This window comes from Lygodium microphyllum, chromosome 8, assembly GCF_053477565.2.
Source record: "Lygodium microphyllum isolate KBCC chromosome 8, Lygodium_microphyllum_v1.1.10, whole genome shotgun sequence".
NCBI classification, from domain to species: Eukaryota; Viridiplantae; Streptophyta; class Polypodiopsida; order Schizaeales; family Lygodiaceae; genus Lygodium; species Lygodium microphyllum.
In genome coordinates this window covers 141,176,025-141,201,201 of record NC_141142.1, presented here as the reverse complement: position 1 = coordinate 141,201,201, position 25,177 = coordinate 141,176,025, and the positions used below count along the sequence as shown (strand labels likewise).

Genomic DNA, 25,177 nt, shown 5'->3' with positions numbered 1-25,177 from the left:
GAAGGAGAAATCTCTTCTCCATTCTCCTTCCTCTTACTTTTCCCATTTTCTTGGCAACAATGAGGTTGAAGACAAATTGGACTGCATAGATGGCTTGAGAGCTTCATGCATCACTTAGAGCATGGAGCCATTAAATCTCCCTTAAGTGAGTTGAACTACAATGAGGAACGTAGTTTCAAATTCATGGGTTTGAGTTGAGAGAGCACACTGGGTTTAGAGCTAGAGTACAAACCAACTATTTGAGAAGTGGTTGAACCGTACAGAGAATGGACACTCTTGCAACAATGAGTTCTAATATCCTAAAATTGAGTTCATAAACCCCAACACTAAAACTCAAGTAGAGCATTGTCCTCATGCCTTGGGAGCCATTCTTACCACCTTGACTCATTTGCACTCCACAAATATCTCCTTCTCCTTAAAATTGCACCAATGTAGTCATTGGCAAGCCTAAGCCAAAGTACACAATAAAAAGGACATTGATTTGGGATTTTGTTAAGATCATAATTTGGACAAATATGGGCACCACATGAGGCAAAAAAAGAGCCAAAAGAAGGCCCAAAATGAGGGGAAGAAGAGAAGCATACATGGTGGTGCTTGTGGGTGGAAGAGCTTGGTCAAAGATGGGCAAAATGGAGATGGAAGTGCAATCCAAGAGGAGAAGTCGACAGCCATGTGGGGAGAGTTGGCCAATACACACACACACTCTCTCTCTCTCTCTCTCTCTCTCTCTCTCTCCACAAGACGGATGAGAGGTAATATGGAGGTGCAAAGGAGTAAGAGTGGAAGTAAATGGGAGCAAAAGAAGTCTATTTATACTTTTCACAAGGGGGAGATATTTAGGAGGACGTCCTACATGAGGAGGTAAAGCCGAACAAGTGGCAAGCATTTAAGTAGTTAGAACTCTTCTTTCGATCTCTTTCACATGCTTTACTTATTAACTCATTCTCCCGCACTCCTTCCTTTCCTAATACTCATATTGCAAGGAGGCTCTTCCTTTTCTCATTGGCCCCTGAAAGGATTGTCTAATTGTCATCTCACAATCCTCCCGTTGTCATGTTCCTTCTTTCTGGTTTCCCCTTTCCTCCTCGCTTTAGCTTGTTTTTCCTATTGTGATGCCTCTATATGTCTTTTCTGTGCATCTTATCTATGCTTCCTTCTTTGCTCTGGTCCTCAATCTAAAGATACTGAATTCTGGTCACCTCTTGGGGGAGTATTTGGTTCACTTAGGGCATCCCTGATTATCTTTGTGAGTGCACTACCAAAGTTAATCATGCCAATCTTGGCTTCTGCCCCAGCAACATAGTTATCACCCTATCAATTGAAGACCACCATGCCACTCGCTTGAAATAGATCAACCCTCCAATACGAGTGACTTGGAGCGCACTTTGAGCTCACCAGAGTGTCTTAAGTTCTTGGACGTGCAATCATATACCTCCTAGAGAGTTGAATGGGCTGCAAGTCCTTGTCCAGATCATCCCACTCGAGTAGGGTTTGGACTTACCACAAGTTGCTTGGGCATGACTTCAGCTTGGATCCTCTCTCATAAAGATGCTCGACCAATGCTTGTAACAACCATAGCATACTCCCTTGTTCTTCTTCATCATTATCAATGCTGTCCCTAGATCTTCCAAGATAAGGATTGGCTTTGAATATTTCGCGTTCGCCCCTGCATCTGCAGAGTCAGCATACTGGACCCGTCTCAGTACCCGTCTTAGTAGGTGGGAAATAATCGTCAATTGTTTGAACGGAAGTGTTGGGCGGAAATGAACTCGTGTATATCCAGATTTCAGCTATAATGGGTTGCGCATTGGTTACCTACATTGATGTATTCCTGAAGAACAATGGGTTGTTGCAATTGAAATGTTAGCCTTCTAGGTAAGTTCCAAGCAGGACTGACATTTTTAGACACTTGGAAGATAACAGAACTGCATCCGTTGCAGCTTATATATCAAAAAAGAAAGGTGAGCTTCACAACAGTTCTCATTGAGAAATCAATTCATCAAGGGTGGCATCGAATACACACTTCACCGTGACACATCACATTTACAAACCACTGCTGTCATGCTTTTGTGTCTAATGACACAGCAGCAATGTCTTTAGTCTGCATTGGCACAGGAATGAAACACTGATGGCAAAGATCACTTTATGACCATGAGGTGATCTCTGCAATCATGGCCACCACTCTTACTTGTGTGGTGATCTCGATACAGAGCACAGTTTCAACATCTCCACCCTTGGCAAAAAACAGATCAAACAGAAGTGGACGCTCAAGATTGAACTATTACAGGTCACATATACAAAACAGATGGCCAGCTCCTCATCCCTTTCATACAATGGGACATATGTGAACAAAACCAGGAGTTCAAAGGCAACCCACACAATATAATACAGATCTTCACTCCAGGTCTGCAATGCCCAGATTCGAGATGATGATTCTCATTTGATCAACAAAATCAGACCCTGTAGCGTACTCTGTAAGAAGGCCAACAGCAATTCCAAACATGGCCCACCTGCAAAAGAGAAGTCACATGATCTCTCAGCATCTCCAAAACTAACAAGACAAATCACATTCAGCTGCCAGTTTTTTGCACTGCACTTTAACAGTACTTCAGCAGACAGAAAGAACAAAACATGCAACTGACAATTAAAAAAAGGCCCCCAACTCTCATGGCACAATGATCCATTTTCATCCTTTACTCAGCACTTAAGCAGACAGAGAAAGAACAAAACATGCAACTGATAATTATCAAAGAGAACCCAAACTCTTGGCATGATGATACAATTTTTTTAGAATGATCAAGAAAAACCTTTATTTCACAAATCATTAACACTGCTTTATCCTTTCATCCACACACACAAACATGCCAATTTTAAGATCAAATTGTATTTGATAGGAGAGCTCCAAATTTTATGGCAACTGTCTGCTAACACCTTTTGGCAAAGTCTATACTCTCATCTTTTTGTTCTCTGGGATTGAGATGCAATAAGAGCTAAGGTTTCTAGCACATATCTACATGTCACCCAGCCAAAAGGCAGGCATGGGATGTCCTAGCCGTTCCTTGTGCAGAGGGACCTTTTCTTCAATGGCCCTTTGTACATGGATACCTTGCCATTGTCCTGATATGTTTAGCTTTCAGCAACATTACCTTTGTAGAAGGACCAAATTGTACCCTTTGCAATTCAGTTACAGCAGGAGGCTTGTAGAAGTTGTCTGCCATTGTATTTTAGCTCCAAAGATGACTGTGCAAAGCTGCAGGCAATCTGTGCTTCTGTACAAGGTGGGACACTTAACTGTTGGCTACATGTTGAGTCTTTCCTATCATTTTTTCACAAATATTTTCCCTTTAATTATTACGATAAATAAAATAACTTCAAAATGACACTAGTTTATCCTGAGTACATTTTTTCTTTATCCTGAGTACTTTTAGCAATTAGCAGTCTTGCGCCCACTTTGTAAAATGCGGAGCTTTAGTACGCTTGCTTTGGTCACATGAGCTTTGGTAGTCTTGTGTCTCTCCAAAGGTGTTAGATGGTAGATGCTTTGCTTACTTTGGATTCTCCACCTCCCCATGCTTGTGAGGGTTGCATTCTTGAGAAAATGCACAGATTTGCTTTCAAGAAGGATGGTGCAGTGCATGCTGTCCAAAAATTGCAACTCATACACTCTGACATGTGGTCCTATGAGGTCTAGAGCACTTGGTTGTCATTTGTATTTTGTTACATGTATTGATGACTACTCTAGGTACACTTAGGTGTATCATTTGAAGGCAAAAAGAGATGTATTTATACACTTCAAACACTTGGTGGCAAAATTGGAAGCAGAAACATGTCTAAAGGTGCAGTCTACACACAAATAGAGGGGGGGATGACGCATGCTTAAGAGCAAAGGGCTGCCACACAAGTTTTGGTTAGGGGGTCTTCATTGCACAAATCGTGTCTTGAATCGTGCACCTACAAAGGCACTAAAGACTAACACACCATTTGAGGCTTGGCATGGCAAGAAACCAAAGGTTGATTACTTTCGAGTGTTTAGATGCATAGCTTGTGCACATGTACCGAAAGAGCTTCATGGTAAGCTTGATGACAAGGCCATAAAATGCATTTTTATTGGCTATAGTTCAAAAAGCAAAGGCTATCATATGTATGATCCATATAGAAAGAGAGTGTTTGTCAATAGGCATGTGACCTTTGCTGAAAATGTAGCCTTTTTGCATGATCAGTTTGAAATGCCAACCACCTATGACTCGGGTGATGTATTTGAAGTCCTCCTATCACTTTCTTTGGGATCTGAGCATGCTGAAAATGGCTGGACAGATTTATTACAGCAAGCTGTTGTTACACCACATGTTCCCAAACAGCAAGGTTTTGATGATGGAACATGCAGTACAACAAGAAAGGGCAAAATGCAGCCAAAATAGTTCCAAGATGGCTGTTACAGACTTTCTAGGAGAGTAAAATGGATGCTCCCTTACCTCGACACACTAGGACTGCTAAACATGCAGCACATGATGTAGGGGGAGCTCGTTTGGCTGATTTTTTTCGAAGTAGATGCTTTTTGTGATGAATATGCATTTAAGGACTCACTATTAGATGACGATGAGCCTACTTCCTTTGAAGAAGCCTAGCAAGATGTACATTGAATACAGGCCATGCAAGAAGAATTGGATTCTATTGCCACCAATCACACATGGGATCTTGTTGAGTTGCCCCATGGCAAGAAAGCCATTGGCACTGCCCTTTAGAGACAACATTATACAAAACCTTCTTAGAGAGTGACAAAATGATCGTAGATTTACATAACTCATCCGATTAAGCCTAATTCTTTGTATCAAAGAGTTTGGGCTTTACACCTTCATGTCTCAATGGCTTGTTCTACAATTTCTCCACTAGAATCTGCCAAATTTGTGCTTTCCAATAGCTGTAATTTGTGCAATCCAACTTGTCAATGTTGAAGATAGCACTGTCATTTGACCTACCAGCCATAATGCAATGAATGAAAGCACAATCCAAGACAAACAGGTTGTAAATGACAACAAAACAGGCCAAAATCAAGACCAAGATAGTGTCTAAACAAATAAATCCAGCGAAGAAGAGGGTTGTCCACTAATTGCCAAAGAATGACGATCAAGTCAAAGCATCTGCCCTCATAAATGATGCATAAACCACTAGCAATCGCTGAGCATGCAACTAGTTCTGAGAACTGTCCAATCCATCAATGAATCAAAGTGGAATAAATTCAATAGGCATAGTTGCCATGCATATAGTAACTCTCAAGATAATGGAAGAAAACTGCTAGATGCACAACTAACTAAGCAAGTGTAAAGAAGCTCAATACATAGCCAAGCAAGATAAATACATCACTGACAACAACCTAACAAAGATAGGTATTGGCTCAAAGCATTAATCAAATCAACCCACTAGGCAACAACTACATCCAAATAGCATCTAGAGAGCATAGACATAAGCATAGACATAATTCAACTAAGTCCCACGGTCTCACTAAAGTAAGCTCAACTACATAAACCCAAACCTTTGCTCAAATGCAAGATAGCTAAGTAGCTCAAGTGTCTCCCACTAGAACAAAACCGAATGCTAAATGAGCAATGTAAGCTCAAAACATTAAGCACATGGCCATTTGAAATCTCAGATACATTAAGAGTAGAGACGAGAGCATAAAACCCAAGAGAATCTTCAAGCCTCTAATGCCAATGATCATTGTAGCAATCGGCCAAAGCTCCAATACATGTAACCAACCTCAAATATGAAGCTCAAGACATTCCATAAGCATATCCGTGTGCATAGCATCAATGTCATACATCAATACATCCACTAGAGTACTTGAATATCATCAAATGGCAATAGGCATAGACTTTTACAATCAATTAGCTTGTTGTGACAGTATACAGCAGGTATGTCCTAAACAATCGTTAACGGCAAGTCTATCTTGAACACAATAAATAGTAGATCTGTCCTCGATGCAATGAACAGCAAGTCTGTCGGCAACACAATGAACAACAGGTCTGTCCTGCAACACAATGAATAGCAAGTATGTCCTACACAGAGTAAGTAGCAGGTCTTTCCTACACAGAATAGACAGCACGTCTATCCTACACAAAATAAACAGCACACCTATCCTGCATAGAGTAAGTAGTAGGTCTACTGTCAATGCGAGGAGGAAGAGGCCTAAAAAAAACCGTAACCTGGGCTATCCATGCTGACCCGTTTGTTGCTATTGTTGGCCACACTGGAGCACTTGCTGAAGCTCAGTTAGGTCTACTTGATGTCGAAAAGGAGCCCACATAAGCCAGGAAGAGGCCTATGAAGCATAGAATGCGGAAGTGTGCAACGGAAAGAGAAAAGTGAACACAGAGAGGAGACAAAGAGAATGCAGGAGAGAGAAGGAACAATGTGACTGCAATGGCTAAAGGTACAAGGCTGCAACAGTTAGCCCCAACATGCAACTCTACACGTCAATGTGGGCGCTAGAACGGTAGTAAAGGGATGAGAGAATGAGGAGGGTTGGCTAATCACGAAGGATCGATGATGGATAATGAAAGTGGAAGAGCAGGCTACTTGTATATAGATAAAAAAGAGGAAAAACCCTAAATACAGTCAAACCCCCTAAAAATAGCCAAAAGTGCACAAAAAGAAATGCACTAATGTGCCCTCCATCTAAAGCATCTAAAACACATAGAATGACAGAAGAGAAAACGTCAGAGCTCCAAATGTCTAATCTGACTCAAACTAAGGCTCACATGCAAGAGATGACCACACAAGACACATGACTGCTAGCACCCCCTCTCAAATCCTAAATGTGGCGGAAGGCCAAAGGAGATTCAAATCTGAGGGTAGCAGGAAAAGGTACCAAAGCCGAGATAGTCTGTCGATGAAGAAAGCTAGCGAAGGAGCAAAGCCCCTCTCCATATAAACATCTAATCAAATGAAAGTCCACCAATGGGCACTGGAGACAAAGAGGCCTCAAATGGGTCACTCCAAAAAAATCTAGTCAAGGATGGGTGAGCCCAACCTCTAACCGAACTATGTGTTGGGTGTAAAGTCCCTTCGTCTCTGTGTAAATAGACTTACGGGTGTGAACGCACCCTTAATGCACCCTAACATATAAATATATGCTTTTATTCTTTTGTGTACCGTCAAAATTTGGTACACCTATCTCTGCATTCACTCCCTCTAACTCTCAGCTCTGCTCTGCAGCTCACACCTTGATCTCGCACTCCATTGCGCACTCTCCCCTTCAAACTAGTATCAGAGCACAAGAGTGCACGCTTCCCAAGATCAAAGGCAGCTCGTGACCGTCAACTAATAGGAGACGAGTAGCAGTCGGACAGAACCAGGAGGTAGTTCCAACGCTACCAAAGTGAACCAGCGGGCAACAACAGTGGACTTCATATCCAGCACAACGTTGCAAACCAGCGACCACGACTTGCAATGCACGCGGGCACCAACCGCTACACGTGACAACCAGGTGGCAACAAAATCAGTTGTCACGACAGGTCGACGGGGGGTTCCTACGTCACGTGAGTCAGATGGGCAGTCGAGGGGGGGTTCCAGGTCACGAAAGTCAAACGGACCAACCTACAAGCACAACCTGCGTGACTGCCGACGGGCGCAACCTGTGTGACTGACGGTCGAAGGACAAGACATGACTAGCAAGTCAACGGACCTTGTCACGTCATTTTATTTTAAAGACCACCCAAAAAAAAAATCTCTTGGAATTTCCCCTTGGCTTGACAGGGGTTCGCACGTGTAAGCACAGAGTTCAGATTTGTGCATATTTATGCTCAGAAATTTGGGGCTTTTCAGATTGAGTGCTGCTCATGCAAAATTGAGGCATCTGCATCAAAAATTGCAGACATTGTGCACGTTTGAATTGGGGATTTCGCCAAATTTACCGAAATTTTGCTCATTTGAGTGAAATTTCTCAACATTGGACCCATAAAATTTGGGGCTTTTGTTGTATTGGTGAAATTTTGTTCAGTTGAGTCCGATTGGCTAACATTGGTGCATAATTGGACCCGAGAAATTTGGGGCTTTTGCAAAATTTTCCGAAATTTTGCTAATTTTGCCCATTTTATGCTTTCGCAAGCATGTATTAATGCAATCGGGGCAGATCGGTCAATGAAATTTTGGGGCTTTTGCTGAAATCTGTGGATTTTGGCAAAGTTAATGCGTGAAATGCACTTTGGGAATATTGTTGAAGCAATCTTGCGGTTATAAGCAAAGCGATTTGAGCATTTTTATCTCCTGCTTGTGCGATTTTGGAGAAATTACAGAGATTTCTTAGTGTTTTGGGATATCAAAAGATGATACAAGCACATACGTATGCAGTACACATGTTGGACAGCTCCTATTGAGTTTATGTATTGTTGATTATTCATGTTGCAACAGTCTTAGAGATCATTTGCAGATCTGGGATTGGTGTAGATGTATTTTTGGTGATATTGCTGAAGTGGGAGTTACCTAGCATTGATGTATGCATTTAATGTATGCTGAAATTACAGACATACTGCTGAAAGTCATTCGTTCTACTTCTGTACATGTACTTGGACTGAGTCTTGCTATTATTTGCTGAAAATTTGGACTGAAATCAGCTGAATATTCAGCTTATTTTTTGTTGTCATAAATTGCAGCATTGAATTTCTGGTTTATTGCTGAAAAATGGCTGCAAATGCTTTCTAGCAGTAGTGACACTAAATTCCTCTTTGAAATCAAGAGGTTTGCTAGCACTGGCTTTGACTTGTGGAAGGATAGGATGCAAGGCATTTTGTTTCTCAAGGACTGTGAAGATGCTCTCTTGAAGACTAAGCCTGCAGCTATGACAAATGTGGATTGGGCTAGACTTAATAAGAATGCCATTGCATACATTAAGATGGCAGTGTCTAATGATGTACTGACAGACATCAAGCATCTTGATATAGGTTATGCTATATGGAAAAAGCTTAAGGACACTTATGAAAATACAACTCCTATGAATCAAGTGCATCTTATGTGTAAACTTGTGAACATGGAATTGGATGAGTCTAAGCCAGTATCTGAGTATTTGAGAGCTTTCACAGGGGTTTTGAGTCAGTTGCAGGACTCTAGTTTGGCAGCTTTTGATGATAAATTTAAAGCTATTTTCTTATTGATGGCTTTGCCTGACAAGTAGGAATCTTTGATTATGTCACTTAGCAACAACCCCGCTTTGACTTTTGATGGTGGTAGAGATTCAATCCTCAATGAAGAAATCAAAAGAAAGTCTAGTGGTGAAAGCAATGGCTCAGCTTACCATGTGAGAGGCAGGTCTGAAAAGAGGGGTAATGCAGCCAATAAAGGGAAAAGCAGAAGCAAAAGCAAGGGCAAACAACAGGATGTCACATGCTATCAGTGTGGGCGTAAAGGGCATAAAAAGCTCGATTGCCAATACTTCAAGAAAGAGCAAGAAAGAAAGAAACAACACAGTAAGAAAAAGAAGGATGATAAGAAAGACGATGACATCTCCTCCTCAAAAAAAGTTGCAAAGGCAAATGTTGCATCTAGTGTGGTGATTGAAGAGCTTCCTGACATTGAAGAGATACTTGTTGTAGCCTCATGTAATGATACAGATATTATGGCAGCAATAGGTGATATGCACATCACCAAAAAGGAGGTAATTGATGCCTTACTTTCCACTCATGATGGGCTATCACAATCATGGATAGTGAACAGCAGTGCCTCTTTTCATGTTACCCCCTCTTTGGAGTCATTTTTTGAATACACTGCAGGTTGCCTAGGCAAGGTTTACTTGGGTAATAACTATGCATGTGAGATAGAGGGTGTTGGCACCATTCACTTGGCTCTTGAAAATGGCCAAGAGCTGATTTTGCAGGATATCAGAGTTGTACCTGGCATAAAGAAAAGTCTACTATCAGTTGGACATAAAGGGTATTTTACTACCTTTGGTGGTGGATCTTGGAAGGTCCATAAGGGCTCTATGCTGATTGTTAAAGGCAGCAAAAGGGGGACTTTATATTACTTGCATTGTAAAGCATTACCTGGCAAGTTCTTGGCTGTGGCTGAAGTCCATTCACAAATGGAGCTTTGGCACAAAAGACTTGGTCATATGAGCCAGAAAGGCCTTCAGGTTCTCTCCTCTTTAGAGAGATTTGATGTAAAAGGCTCTGGTCTCAAATTTTGTAATGATTGCTTATATGAAAAACATGTGAAGTCTCCTTATTACTCTGGTGTCATTAAGAAGTCTAATGCTCTTGACTTAGTACACTTTGATGTATGCACTATGCATGTTAATTCGTATGGGGATACATGGTACTTTGTTAGTTTCATTGATGATTTCAGTAGAAAGTCATGGGTGTATGTACTTAAGAGCAAAAAGGAAGTGTTAGATGCTTTTAAAAAGTTTCATGCTTTTGTCACCACACAGAAAGGGCTTAAGTCGAAAGCCATAAGAACACATAATGGGGGTGAGTATGTCTCAAATGAATTTAACAAGTTTAGTGAGACGCATGGCATTAAGAGGGAGCTAACAACCCCTTATAATCCTGCATCAAATGGTGTGGTTGAAAGATTTAACCGCACACTTTGTAAGAGAGTCAGATGCATACTGTCCACAGCTAACCTCCCGCAGCAGTTTTGAGGAGAGGCTCTTAAAACTGCAGTTCATGAATGCAATTGCTCTCCCAATCATACATTGGAAAATGGCATTCCTGAAGAGGTTTGGTTTGGCAAACCTGCTTCATATGACCATTTGCGTGTCTTTGGTTGTGATGCCTTTGTGCATGTACCTGTAGAACAAAGGACCAAACTAGACATGAAATCCATCAAGGGCATCTTCATGGGATATGGAGATGGGTTATAGAGTTTGGCTTCCTCAGGGCAAGAAGATAGTACGCAACCGAGATATAGTATTTAATGAGGCAAAGTTGCTGAAAAATGCTACACATGGTGATCTTGACAAAAAGAAGGTCAAATTTCAACATGAACAGCCAGCCATTCAGCAACCATTAGCTGAAAGTTATGTCCCTTTTGATGCTGAAAATGAGTAGCAACCTATTGTGCTACAGCTAGAAGATCATGGACAGCAAATAGATGCACAGGGTGAAATAGGACAACAAGAAGAACATGCTGAAAATTAATTACAGCAGCAAGAAAATGCTGAAAATCAGACGGTCTACGCGTGTCAGAAGGCAGCCATAGAGGTTTCAGCCATCTTTGGATTGCATTTTGTTGACTGATGAGGGTGAGCCTCTGACATTTAAAGAGGCACAGTCATGTGAAAACAAGAGAAAGTGGGAGCTTGCTATGCAGGAAGAGATGAAGTCTCTATATGCAAATAACACATGGGAGCTTGTACCTTTGCCCAAGGATAGGAAAGCTATTCCTAATAAATGGGTTTACAAAGTGAAATGTATTGATGGGAAGCCCAAGTAAAAGGCACGGTTGGTTGCTAAGGGCTATACACAAAAGGAAGGTATAGACTTCCAAGAGGTCTTTTCACCAATGGTGAAGATAACTACGCTCCGTCTTTTGTTTGCTCTCACTGCATCCTTAGATTTAGAGTTGGATCAGATGGATGTGGAGACTGCTTTTCTTCATGGTGACTTGGATGAAGAGTTGTACATGAAGCAACCAGAAGGATTTGCTATTCCAGGAAAAGAGCATTTGGATTATAAGCTGAAACGCAGCTTATATGGGCTGAAACAAGCCCCTAGACAATGGTACAAAAAATTTTATACCTTTATGCTTAGCCATGGATTCAAACGCAATCATGCAAATCACTGCTTATACACTAAAAGGGCTGATGATGGAAGCCTCACTGTGCTAGTTTTATATGTGGATGATATGCTGATTGCAGGACAGCATAAAAGTATTTTGAATACTCTTAAAAGACAGCTGAGTTCAGCCTTCTCCATGAAAGATTTGGGGGCAACTGAACACATTTTGGGCATGCACATTAAAAGAGACAGAGAGCAGCATTTGTTGTTTCTCTCATAGGACAAGTACATCAGCAACTTGACAGGTTTAATATGGTTGATGCTAAGCCTCTTGGTGTGCCTTTACCACCACATACAAGTGAACACATTTTGGGCATGCACATTAAAAGAGACAGAGGGCAGCATTTGTTGTTTCTCTCATAGGACAAGTACATCAGCAACTTGACAGGTTTAATATGGTTGATGCTAAGCCTCTTGGTGTGCCTTTACCACCACATACAAAGCTTAGCAAATCTGATTGCCCTAAGGATGATGCAACTGCTAGTACCATGAAGGGTATACCTTATGCATCAGCTTGTGGATCTTTGATGTATGTCATGGTTGCAACTCGCCCTGACATTGCTCATGCAATGGGAGTTGTTAGCATATTTATATCTAACCCTGGCAAGCCACATTGGGAAGCAATGAAATGTATTGTAACATTTCCCTCCCCCCCCCCCCCCCATGTGCCCCCGTGCCTCCCCCATAGAAACTCCCCCCCCCCCCTTTTTGATTTTTTTTTTCTGAAATTTTTTTCCCTCCCTCTCTCTCCCCCTGCCGTGAGCATGGCAGGGAGAGAGAGAGAGAGGGAGTGAGCTAGAGATGGGGAGGGCATGCAGGCCCAGGTGGCGGGTGGCACCGCTTTGCCACCTCCCCCCCTCCACCTATAAAAACCACCCCTCTCCCTCCGTTGCAGAAAGGCAGCCCCCTTGGCCCCTCCAACTGACACTGCAGGCCCCCCCCTGCTGGTGAATTACAGCGCCCTCTCCTCCGTCACAGCACAACAAACCCCCCCCCCCAGCCTGACGTACAGGCAGCCCCCCCCCCTCGAAACTAGCTCTGCCAGGCCTGCGCTATCTCGCCGATCGCCAGTAACCCCCCCCCCCCCCCCCTTCCGTGATCAGCGTTGAGAGAGGAGAGAGGGAGAGATGAAGTGAAGGAAGGAGAGGGAAAGAAGGAGTGGGAGAAGAGGAAGAGAAGGAGTAGGAGAAGAAGTGAAGAAGAGGGAGAGAAGGAGAAGGAGGAGAGAAGAGGAAGGACGGAGAGAGAGGGAAAAAGAGAAGGAGAGAGAAAGAAGGGAAGAAAATAGGGAGAGAGAGGAAAGGAGAGAGAGAAGTAGAAGAGGAAAAAGAAGGGGTAGAAGGAGAGAAGAGAGAAGTAGTGGAAGAAGAAGAGGAAGAAGAGGTAGTAAGAGGAGGAGAAGAGAAGGAGAGAGAGAGAGTAGGAGAAAAAAAAAAAGAGAAAAGAAGAAGTGGAAGAGAAGAGGGAGAGAAGAAGAGGAGAGAGAGAGAGAAAGAGAGTAGGTGAAGAGAAAGAGAGAAAGAAGAAGAGGAGGAGAGAGAGTGAGGAGAAGAAGGAAGAAGGAGAGAGAGGAGAAGAAGAAGGAGAAGAAGAGGAAGAGGGAGGAGAGGAAGAAGGAGGAGAAGAGGGAGAAAGAGAAGAAGAAGAAGAGGGAGAGAGAGAAGGAGAAGAGGAGAGAGAGGGGGGGGGGGGGGGGGGGGGGGGGGGGGGGAAGTTAGGGATTATCTCCAGCCAAGGCGATTTTCAAAGTCACAAACACTATCGAACTTTCATCTCCCTCATCGGTTTGGTGACCACTTGTGAGCCGCCCTTGAACAAAGCCACCACATCAAGGACCCAGGGTGAAGGATCGTGTGTGCAAGATAGCTCCAAACGGAAAGCTTACTAAGAGTACTAGCACGGAAGCCGCGGTCGAAGATAGAAATGCCAGTGGAGTCGCAACTAACCGTTACATCTCGTCACCCTCTCTCCACATCCAGGTGACCCGTAAAACTCGAAAGGAACGTCTGTCCTCCATTGTACACATAATTAAATCTATAAGCATGATTTATCACATGAAATGAAAGGAATTTCTAATCTATTCCCGCATAGGATGCAAACTTATTAAGGCTTAGTACGAGTCATATAATGTTCTGTTGAGGTTATGACATAGTTTGCATCCTAAATAAGTTTACAATCAATATCAAAACTACTCTCTTGAACTTCTAAGTTGTCCTACACTATGATGTATCCATTCACGAATTTAATACATACTTAAGAAATTTCCTACGACACAATAGTTGTTGTGATATATGTCTACCTTGCAAACACCCGCACAAAGGTGGATACACTAGGGTCTAGAGGTTATCAATGCATGAACTTCTCATTGCATATCACTTTAATGGGGCTAATAGAGTGGAAAGGTGATAAGAGTGGCTATTGCATTGGTATGCTCCAAGCGCATGAGGAGTGAATTTGACTAGAAAGATTTTGCATAGTATCACACTTAAAGATAGAAGGTTAGAAGATGTTGCATTTACTTAAAGTTGATGTCCCAACTGATGACCAACAAGGAAGGTTTATTGCCATACCTTGAAAACTTAAGAACCCAACTCCAAGGACTTAGTCGTTTCTTTTCCAACAAAGGGTTGTCCATCAAAGGCTCTATGGTTGTGAAACTCAATGAACTGGACAGATTGTCAAGTAAGTCACAACCGTCGAGGGCCGCGCAAGACAAAAGGACCTAGAAGAAACTTGTTAAATCGACCCTGCGATGCCCTAACCCAAGGGGGAGAGCGAACTTTAGGGTAGTTGATTCATGCTAAGCATATTGCTCGGAACTGTTGAAATGGTTTTAACGAAAGTTGGTCTTGTTAAAGATGGATTGTTGACCCAAGTTATGCTTGGTTGTTTGAAAAGGTTGTAAATCCCTCGAGCAAGTGTTTTGATACATCCAAGTTAAATTCTGATTGTGCATACAATGGGATTGCGATGCCTTGAAGCAAGAGGTTGTGCATTCAACTATTTGTTAATGTGGTTTTGGATGTTAACCCAAGTGGGGTGTGTTCGATGATTGCATGGCCGGGTCTGAGATGACTGATTGCCATGGAAGCAAAAGGGATGTTTTCCCTAGTGATTGTTTTTAAGCTGGGTGTTTCAGCTATGGATGATTTCCTAAAGGGATAATTAAGGAAGGAGGGCGCTAGCTACCTCCCCCCGCGTACCGCCAAACCCTAACCAAGGGGGTTATGAATCCACGCCGGGAATGTGGACCGAACCCGTTGCGAGAGGTCTCTCCGTGGAAATCACTTGGCGTAGGAGGACGCTTGGGTGCCAGTGGGGCCTCTGGCCGTAAATCCCAATGCCTCCGGGCCCTACACAAGTGTTCTACGTGACTCGAGATGGGATCTCGAGGCCTTGATACTAGTTACAAGGCGGAATCTTGGAAGGATAAACCTTCGGGTTTTATTATGGAAGACGGAAGGATTTTTCTACGGAGGCAGAAAGGAGCACTTAATTCTCCTGTATGGGCAGGAGACACACATTAATCCGAAGATAAGTTAAGGAAGTGTTTGATCTTGTTTTATCTTGTCTTCGTGTCTATTGCCTAAATTACGTAAAGGAACCTGTGATTAACGGGTTAATTAAGGAAGCTGCCTTTATATGTCAAACATAATGTGGTAGGTAATTAGATAACTAAGACAACCCTCGAGGGAAGCGTAGGGGATGTGACCAATTGGGTCTATCCTACGGAAAGGTGGTCTCAGTTAGCCGAGAGCTTTCCTCAAAGGAAATGTTAACGAGGAATGTTAGGAAAGGTCGGACGATGACCTTAGACAATGTTGGCCAGGACCCCGAACTTCAGGTCGAACCTAGTGTGAACGGCTAGATAAGTTCCGTTGCGGGGTAGACTCGAGAGACCCTAGTCGGCAAAACCCGTGTCATTCCTTGGGAGTGCCGGGCAGCGTCTTCTAGATATATCTCTTGATGGGCTGCTAAGACGTGACCCGCGATTTGAGGACCAAGCACGTTACATGTATCTTCAAATACTTGAAAGGTACACAAGAAAAGTGTATATACTATGGAAAGGATACACTAGAGTTGCAAGGATTTTGTGATTCTGACATAGCAAGAGATCTTGACACTAGGAAATCTACCACTGGGTATGTTTTTACTTTGACTGGTGGGGCTATCTCTTAGTGTTCAAGATTACAAAAAATTGTGACACTGAGTACTACAAAAGTTGAATGTATTTCAGCCACAAAAGCTTCTAAGGAGGCTATTTAGCTTGGCCATTTGATCAAGGATTTTGGTCTTTCTTCACGTACTCCAGTGCTTCGTTACGATAGCCAGAGTGTAGTATGTCTGGCTAAGAATGCCATGTTCCATGCACGTACCAAACACATAGATGTTCGGTATCACTTTATTTGATAGGTCTTGGATGATGGTCTTGTCACACTGACTAAGGTCAAAACCCAAGATAACCCTACAAATGTTCTCACTAAGTGTCTTGCAAAGGCTCAGCATGAGCATTGCATTCGTTTAGTGGGAGTTGGTTAGCTTAAAGGTACCACTACGGGCCTTTAAGTGGGAGGTTATTGGGTGTAAAGTCCCTTCGTCTTCATGTAAATAGACTTATGGGTGTGAACCCACCCTTAATGTACCCCAACATATAAATACATTCTTTTATTATTTTGTGTACCGTCACAATGTGGTACACCTATCTCTGCATTCACTCCCTCTAACTCTCAGCTCTGCTTTGCAACTCATGCCTTGATCTCGCACTCCATTGCGCACTCTCCCCTTCACTATGAGATGATAGCAAGGAACTATCGAATGCACCATAAGCTACATAGAAACACCAAGCACTAAGGGGCAAGCGGCAGGGAATGGTGGCTCGATGACGAAGAAGAGATAGCTGACATGAGGACGTGAATTTTTATTGCTTCGCTTAGCATTTGATTAAAAGTTAATCAAATGTGTTAATATGACTTGCACATGTGAGGTGCAAGTAAATTATTTCATATTGTGGAACCTAGGACTTCGAGATATCAATTGGTGCCAAAGGCAAAAGTTGTAATAAGTTATGCCTAACAAGTACTAGGTGGTACCCCGTGTCAGATTTTTGGCCTAGACCAATTTATTGGTCACTAATGTCGATGGTGACATTAAAGACTAGGCATTAGTTAATTAATTAATGCTAGTCTAAGGGCTAATAACTGCTCAAGGATACTTAGAAGATAGATTGACCTAGCCAATTTAATTATTAGCTAGTGAAATTAATTTTTTGAGCACTAGAATAATCATTAAATTAATATTTTAAAAATTAATTTAATAAGCTGAATAATGCTAGAAAATGGGATTAGAAGGCTGCCACTTGACAAAACTTGCCCATGCAAGTGGAAAAAACCAAGGTATAAAATGGTTTGGAGGCTTGTTAGTCAGTTTAGACAGCAAGAGACACTTGGATTAGCGGAGGAGATCAAAGAATCTCAGTTGTACTCCATCCATTTGCAATACAAGTTAAAGAAATACCAAAAGGAATGCCAATTTTAGGGCAAACACGGTGTCTAATATCCAAGATTCAAGTGGTGAAGTATGCATTTTCAGTTTATGTGAATTTTATGCTTGTTGTAATCAGTGCTTAATCATGTTATTTACCACCCTATCCGAGGAGGAAGACTAGTTTCAAAGTTCCATTGCCAAGAAGAGACAATACAATAGTATGATGCTTCAAATGTGGATAGTGAGTGTTAGCAAATGATGTCGATGGGGCAATTCATGCATATGCAAGGCCAACTTGAAAGTGCCAATCCGATGCTTTTTGAATAGCAGAGCATGCATGCAATGATGGGGCAGCCATGATACTTTGGTGGTGGCACTAGTTTCCATATCCGAGTATGGTTGGTAATATGTACAACCACATGTATAGCATTGTTAGCATGATAATGGGATACAAAGTGGCAAGGTCAACAATGCATATATGCAGTCCACTATGTTTCAAATTCATGGTATTAATGTCAGTTTTGCAAAAACTCCATATAGTGTTGGTCATGAGGAAAAATGCAGCTAGTAATGCATGCAACATATGGGAAAATGTATCTTGATATAGCTGGTAGTATGCGAATTCCCATGCATAGTCACACTGCAATGGTCCAAAGTATGCAAACAAGAATGGTTCCTAATGCATTTGGTGCTCTTAACATGTCAGGTACACATGAGGGGCTAATCAACTAGATACAAAGTTGCATATTTGTTATGTTGGAATTGCAACAATGTGAAAGTATAAAGCATCGCAATGCTTAAGGGAAAGAAAGGCCTACAACCTAGTGGAGGTTTTGAGGCAAGTAAAGTTAGAGAGGTAAAGTTTCCATATGCTTCTTAGTGAAGCTTCAGTACTATTTCACCAATAGATGCAAAGTGGATAGAAGAGGATGACTTGGCAAACCATCATCAATTGTTGCAACTTTACCTAGATGCCTTTCAGTTACAGTCAACTTCAATTCGGGCTCAATCAAGTTCAGTAGAGCAAGAATCCAAAGTAGCACTTCCACTCCGCCAATTGTCTTACGCTCAAGGGAAAGGTAGCACTTCCACTCCGCCAATTGTGAACAGCTCTCATATGTAGTGTCTCGAATGTATTCAACATACATCCAAGGTTCTATGCTAATAGTATGTCTATCATGGGGTCACTACTCTCAGTGTACTAGTCACTATGAAATATATGCAGATGAGTATGGTTGTTATGGCGGCTCTAAGACTATACTTTGAAATCAGTTTGGGATTAGTTCATGACCAATCACGCATGAGTGTTTGCCTCAGTTTTGAGATTGAATTCTGATACATTTCAGCTCAGTTTTTTGATCAGTTTGAGAACCATTTACGATCACTTTTGGTATCAATTTTGCATCTGTTTTTGCATTGATTGCTGGTCGGTTTTTGCAATCAGTTTGTGATCAATTTGAGGCATGGTTGTGGTTTGTGATGCATTATGGAAATTCCAGTGCAATATGCTTTTCCTTTGGCCCAATGTCGTGTAATCAAGGACGATTGCAAAGAGTTTAAGAGGGTGGTTTGTCAAGAGGACATGAAATTTTATTGCTTTGCTTAGCATTTGATTAAAAGTTAATCAAATGTGCTAATGTGGCTTGCACGTGTGAGGTGTAAGTCAATTATTTCATAGTGTGGGACCTAGGACCCCGAGATATCAATTGGTGCCAAAGGCAAAAGTTATAATAAGTTATGATTGACAGGTATTAGGTGGTACCCGGTGTCAGATTTTGGCCTAGACCAATTCATTGACCACTAATGTCGGTAGTGACACTAGAGACTAGACATTAATTAATTAATTAATGCTAGTCTAAGGGCTAATAATTGCTTAAGGATACATAGAAGACAAATTGGCCGGGCAAATTTAATTATTGACTGGTGCAATTAATTTTTTGAGCACTAGAATAATTATTAAAATAATTTTCAAAATTAAAATTTAAAAATCAATTTAATAAGCTGGATAACATTGAAAAATGGGATTAGAAGGCTGTTACTTGGCAAAACTTGCCTATTGGTGGAAGTCTATTCCAACCATTGTGAGAGAGAATGAGATTGTTAGAGAGCAAGAAAAGGCTGCGAATGTGATTTGCAGCCACCATGGACTAGTACTACAACAAGTAAGAGCAATTGGAGCCCTCCGAGAAAAGATGACAGTAGCCCAAGGTCCTAGTGCAGGTCACAACATAAAGAGGAGGAAATAGTCTTTCTGGTGATCCTAAGTTGTAGGTGACAACTTCCATGGTTGTCTAAGCAGGGCGCCAATAGTTTTTTAGCATTTCTCGCAATGAAACTCTGAAATTTCTCTTTGTAGCATGCTCTCTCATCCCCCAATCGTCTCTCAAGTTATCTCAGCATTTTTCAACAGTTCAAGCCATCAGGAAAGAAATTTCAGTCAATCTCTGCTGTAAATCCTAATTTACAACACAAATTAGGGTTTTGATAGCTGCCTTGAGATGCGTGCTCAGAATTGAGGGTCTAGGAATTGAATTGTAGCAACTAAAATTCAAGAATTTCAAGGAAATTCAAGAGGCCAACCAGCCAATATTAGATTTGGAAGTTGAATTTGTCTTTCACAGAGCAAGGTAAAAGTCAATCCCCAAGCAAACTAAGGGGCAAATTGGTTTGGAGGCTTGATAGTCAGTTTTGACAGCAAGAGAAACTTAGTAGTTTTAGGGCCAACAAGGTGTCTAATGTCCAAGATTAAAGTGGTAAAGTATGCATTTTCAATTTATGTGAATATTATGCTTGTTGTAATTAGTGCTTAATCAGGTTAGTTACCACCCTATCCAAGTGGCAAGGAGGAAGATTGCTTTTAGTAGCCACATAAAAGAAAGGCCCAAAGTAGACTGGAAACCTTGAAGAAACTCCTCACAATCCTTGGAAGTCCCATTTGAAGCACAAAGGGCGAGGAAATCCGCAGCCACATCACTAATATCATTCCTCTCTAAAAGGGATGGGAGGTATGAGGAAACCCCCAGATGAGATGGTGGGGGATGGGATGGAACCTTTGGGAGAGATGATGCACAATCAGGAACAGATACAGCAATAGAAAGTTGTTTCGGAGTGCCCTACACAATGGAAGGGGAATGAAGCATAGATAGCCCACTCTCCCATAAACCTATCATAGAAGTGGCTCCTGTAGAAGAATCCTCAACAAAGACGACCAACTCAATGAAGGCGAGGGTCCTAAGTCTAAGAAGGCCATGAACTGAGAGAAGAGAGAAGCCAAAGTCAAGAACATGTAGGGCCTCAAAAACAAAGCTTAATGGACGGTCAAACAATAGAGACAAGGTGCTAACACCACTAATAGGCATCAAAGAAATGTTACCAATAGTGACAATACCCTTTTGACAAAGGAAGATCCTGCAATAAAACACCTCCTAGAGTCATAGGACTCCATGCATCGTTGTCAAAGAGTCAAGGTTGCTCAGAAGACGAGCCAATCGAAAAAGGCTCCTCCACCTAAGAAATGAGTCGAAACACTGACTTAGTGAAAGTGACGAAGTAGAGGTAGATAAAGGCACTGATGTAGATCCACCCTTCACTCCCAAACGAAGGTGAGGATATATCCTCCAGTACTTCTCCTCAAGGCGGGGTCTTTCCACAATGAGAACACATGGAATATCCTCTGCGCTTCCCCACAAAAGCTATATCACAATCAAAAGATGACTCCAACTTCTTCCTCTTCCCTTTCTTCTGCTTGGCTTGTCCTATACCTATAGATAAAGTCGCATAAGCACGGCCATGTGCATGAGCTCCGCAAGAATCTCTCACTGAGACACCATCTTGCTCAAGTACCAATGGGACTAGCTCCTCCTAAGTAAGAGTCTCCCCATTACGAGAAGTTAAAAGACTGATGTAGAACACATTATATGTCGATGACGGAAGATGAGAGAGAAGTGCCACAGCTAAGTCCTTCGAAGAAATGTTTGTACCAACGAATGAAAGCAAATCCTGAATCTCCTCCATCTTGTGGATGTGATCCCTCATCATAGGGGGATCTATGACAAAGAGCTGTCAAAGCTTCAACTTGAGATAATCGATGCCCAAATGTCTAGATCTAGAAAAGCGGACATGCATGAGCATAGAATTTGTACAACTCAATAAGTGAATAGACCAAGCTCTGCCATTCAATTGATCCCATAAAGCTGTCGAATCCGTGGTCACACCATCATGAGGATCCATGGTAGGTCGGGGCATAGGGAGTGTTACAAAATCCCAAAGGTCACAATCGTCGAGAAGACACTCCATATGGCACAATGATAGAGGGTAGTTTATCCCATCTAGCTTGTCGGATACAGAGAGAGAGGGTAGGACTAGCACCTGCTCAGGAGATGCCATCAATGCCAATCGGGGTCTAGAAGCCCTAGAAGAATATAATGGAAAAGAGTAATAAGATGGTGGTCGGTCTAAATGATCCCAAACCACAAATCCCCCATAGCATACACATCAGCCATAGATGTCCTTCGATAAAGTACCTACAAGAAAACAAAAGAAGATGCTACCAACGGAATAAAAGCAACCAATAAGAGATGTCCTTGGGATAATCCGGGTCTATCGAGCCATGAATATCATGCAGAGAGAATGAGTAGTGAATGCAAAGGAAAACAGGTCTTCAACTTGTAATTGCACCCAATAAGAGTTTCCTCAATGTAAGGAGGATGGTATAGAAAATATCACACTTTGGAGACACCAACAACAGAATCAAACCAATCATGGCCATATCCTCTAAAGATATCATCCTATCAAGGGAGGCAAGCTCACCACTCGTGTCCTCCAACCTATTAATGTGATCCTTCATGGAAGGAGAGTCATCAACAAGAGCATCCATAATTTCTTCTCAAGTGTAGTCTAGTGGCCAAATGTATTTTGATGGTACAAAGAAGCAAGCTTTGTCCACACTTGTGCTACCTTTCGCAACCTACGCACATGCACTAAGATAGAATCCTATAAGCTCATAAAGAGAAAATATCGCGCTCTACAAGCCAACCCCATAGGGTTGTACAATTCACCATCAATCCTACTCAGGGATCCTCCATGGGACAAGGAATAGGGTGGATAACAAACTCCCAAAGATCAAAGGTGTCAAGAATACACTCCACCCTACAAGACCAAAGCAAATAATTTGATCCATCCAACTCGACCTTTTTGGGTAAAAAAGGGAGAACAAGCACCTGCACTAATGGTGCCAGTATCCTAGAGCTAGAAGGATAGGCCTGATGGGAAACATGAATAGAGGAGGGAGGAGATGGTTGCTCCGCTCTGTGTGACCTAGCAAGAGAGGTTTCTCATTCACCAAATGGCTAGGACCTCTAATCTTTATGATTATCATGCCGTCTCTCAAAGAAGTATGAATAGACTCCTCATATAAGTCATCAAAGCCCTGGAACCAGTGATAATCCATGTCTCTAGACCTGCAAACACACTAGATCTGCTGTGTTTGACTGTAGAAGAGTCCAAACGGAGAGAATAATCAACTACACCTGCAAGGAAACAGTTATAGATGTCTCATCTTTGTCGAAAGCACCTGTAACAGTAGGACAAATGCCTAGAAATCTTCTATAAAAGAGTATGTTGTAGGCATCCCACACTTACACTTTTTCGGCCAGCCATCTCCACCTCCATCATCTGGCTGCCACAATCTGCAGCCCACACCCCTAACATGAGTCATCATCATCATCATTCCACACTGTCGCCTTGCCTCTGGAGAACGTTGCCTGCTGCACTTGAAGGAACCACCTCTGGTGTTGTCACTGCTGACAACTGATGCCCACACCTACTGCCATCAAATGAAGCCAAATACACTGCCGCCCAATCTGATTCGGAGCTGTCCAGCTGATTGTAACCACTTGGAAAGAGTCACCAGCAGCTGTCCTTGCAAACATCACCATCTGCTGCTGCAATTATACTCAACAGTCTGCAATTTTACTGTCTGGAAGCCAACCTACTGTCAGCATCATCCTCTGCAGCCTGTGGAGCTACCATCTTAGTTGGCAAACCTTGTGTTTTGCTGCCTGGTGTCATCACCAACATCTTGCAGCCTGGAGAACTACATTTTCCTCCTTATACTAATGCCCACGATATTATCGTCATCATCGCCAATGGACTGCTGCTAATTCTGCTGCAAATCGAGATCCATCACAAGCATGACATACTCTAGCATCATTCCCCATTCATCTCTCCCTGGTACTTGAGACACAAAGGTTCAAGGCCCCTCATTGTATCATTCATATTCTCATTTGCTCATTCTCATTGAGTATTTTACAAATCATGTTCATTGTGTTGACATATACTTTGCATCAATCTTCTATCATCTCTGGCTAGCACATGAGCATAATTCCTATGCCAAACTTCTCAAGACAAAGTGGACTGGGGGACATTATCACAAACGGGAGTTGATTGCTAGTATTATCACCTTGGTCCATGTGAACAATGAAATCTTTTCATGCCTTAATTCTACTAGACATTCCTACCACAAAGGCTCTCTAGGATTCAGACAAGAGTCATCCATACACTCTGCAGGAGATGGGAGAAATTGAAGATGTATGTGCAGATAAGAGCAAGGGAAGGGTCAGCCACCTTGCATTGAAGAGGGCAAAGACAACCTGTTCTCTAAGGGTGCTAGTAATGGAAATCTACTAGACATTCCTACCACAAGGCTCTCTAGGATTCAGACAAGAGTCATCCATACACTCTGCAGGAGATGGGAGAAATTGAAGATGTATGTGCAGATAAGAGCAAGGGAAGGGTCAGCCACCTTGCATTGAAGAGGGCAAAGACAACCTGTTCTCTAAGGGTGCTAGTAACGGTGGACCTGCAAACCACCAGGCATCTTGTGCACTCTACTTTACACAATCCACTTGTTAATAGTCATCACTGTACAAACCTGCCCGATGAACTTTGCGCATGGAGTGTGATAAGACGTGTGTGCTACTAAATTCACTAAATCATGTACTCTGGTTAGGACCAAGAGAGCAACCCTATCGACTGTTCACCATGTATGCGCATCCAATGAGCTTGAATCAGCGCATGCTTGAGCATCACAATTTGGTGAGCTTAACCAAGTATAAATGAGGCAATTTGTGTAACATCGAGGTGGAACATCGCAGCATTGCCAGAATGCAACATAATCACATGATTTACCTTCCATTGTTGATCTCATTCTTGACACTCCATCCAAAGATTCTTCCTTCTGCTGCTTGCTTCTCGTATTTGCGGTCACGGAAGTACTCCTGAAGCTCCTTGGCCCGCTGGCGCTGATACTCCACAGTCACGAGCGACGTCGACGGTCGGGCGAGCGGAGGTGAAGAGGAGGAAGCAGACGAAGACGGTGTGGGTGATGGAGGCGAAGAGGGAGTGGCAGGGGAGGTGGAAGGCGGGTCAGTGGAGGGTGGGGAGGGCCTAGTGAGAGGGGGGGTAGCTTCTTTGACAGGAACAGTGGGGCGGCGGAGGGGGCCTTCTGCCTTGGAGCTTCGGATTGTAAGCAGGGAGGATCGTGACAGGCGAGGTATGGTGGGTGGATTGAAGGAGAGAGAAGACGCCATAGCCAGCGAGCTTTATTGTGGGTTAGCAGAGGGGGTCTGTGCGTGCGCGTGCGTACGACCGTGCCTGTCTGTGCCCTTCCACGGTCGTTGAGTTTGAGAGAAAGGATGAACAGCAACCCACAGTGGGACTATCCTTTCCCAGCATATAAACGTGCATACGTGGCACAATCTCCCCTACAGGCTTAGTTTGACTTAATTCCTGTTATCCTCTCAACCTCCCACACATGAACACCCTCTTACGTGCCAAACCTGGGAATATTCCTACCTCACACACGCAAAGTTTTTTTTTAAATACACAACTTGAGCTGTGGTTTGAGTGGTGGTGTGTACATGGGT

At 42.6% G+C, this 25,177-nt stretch overlaps 1 protein-coding gene across 1 annotated transcript; it reads right to left on the bottom strand.

Moving 5' to 3' along the window:
• Positions 1 to 2,251: 2,251 nt before the first annotated feature.
• On the bottom strand, positions 2,252 to 24,966 carry LOC148032946 (light-harvesting complex-like protein OHP2, chloroplastic). Its single transcript, XM_087683631.1, has 2 exons — positions 24,441 to 24,966; positions 2,252 to 2,510 (listed from the first exon to the last, which is right to left on the bottom strand). Exons 1-2 carry the CDS (start codon positions 24,839 to 24,841, stop codon positions 2,396 to 2,398), a joined length of 516 nt encoding a protein of 171 aa, XP_087539757.1. The 5' UTR covers positions 24,842 to 24,966; the 3' UTR covers positions 2,252 to 2,395.
• Between the last annotated feature and the right edge of the window lie 211 nt (positions 24,967 to 25,177).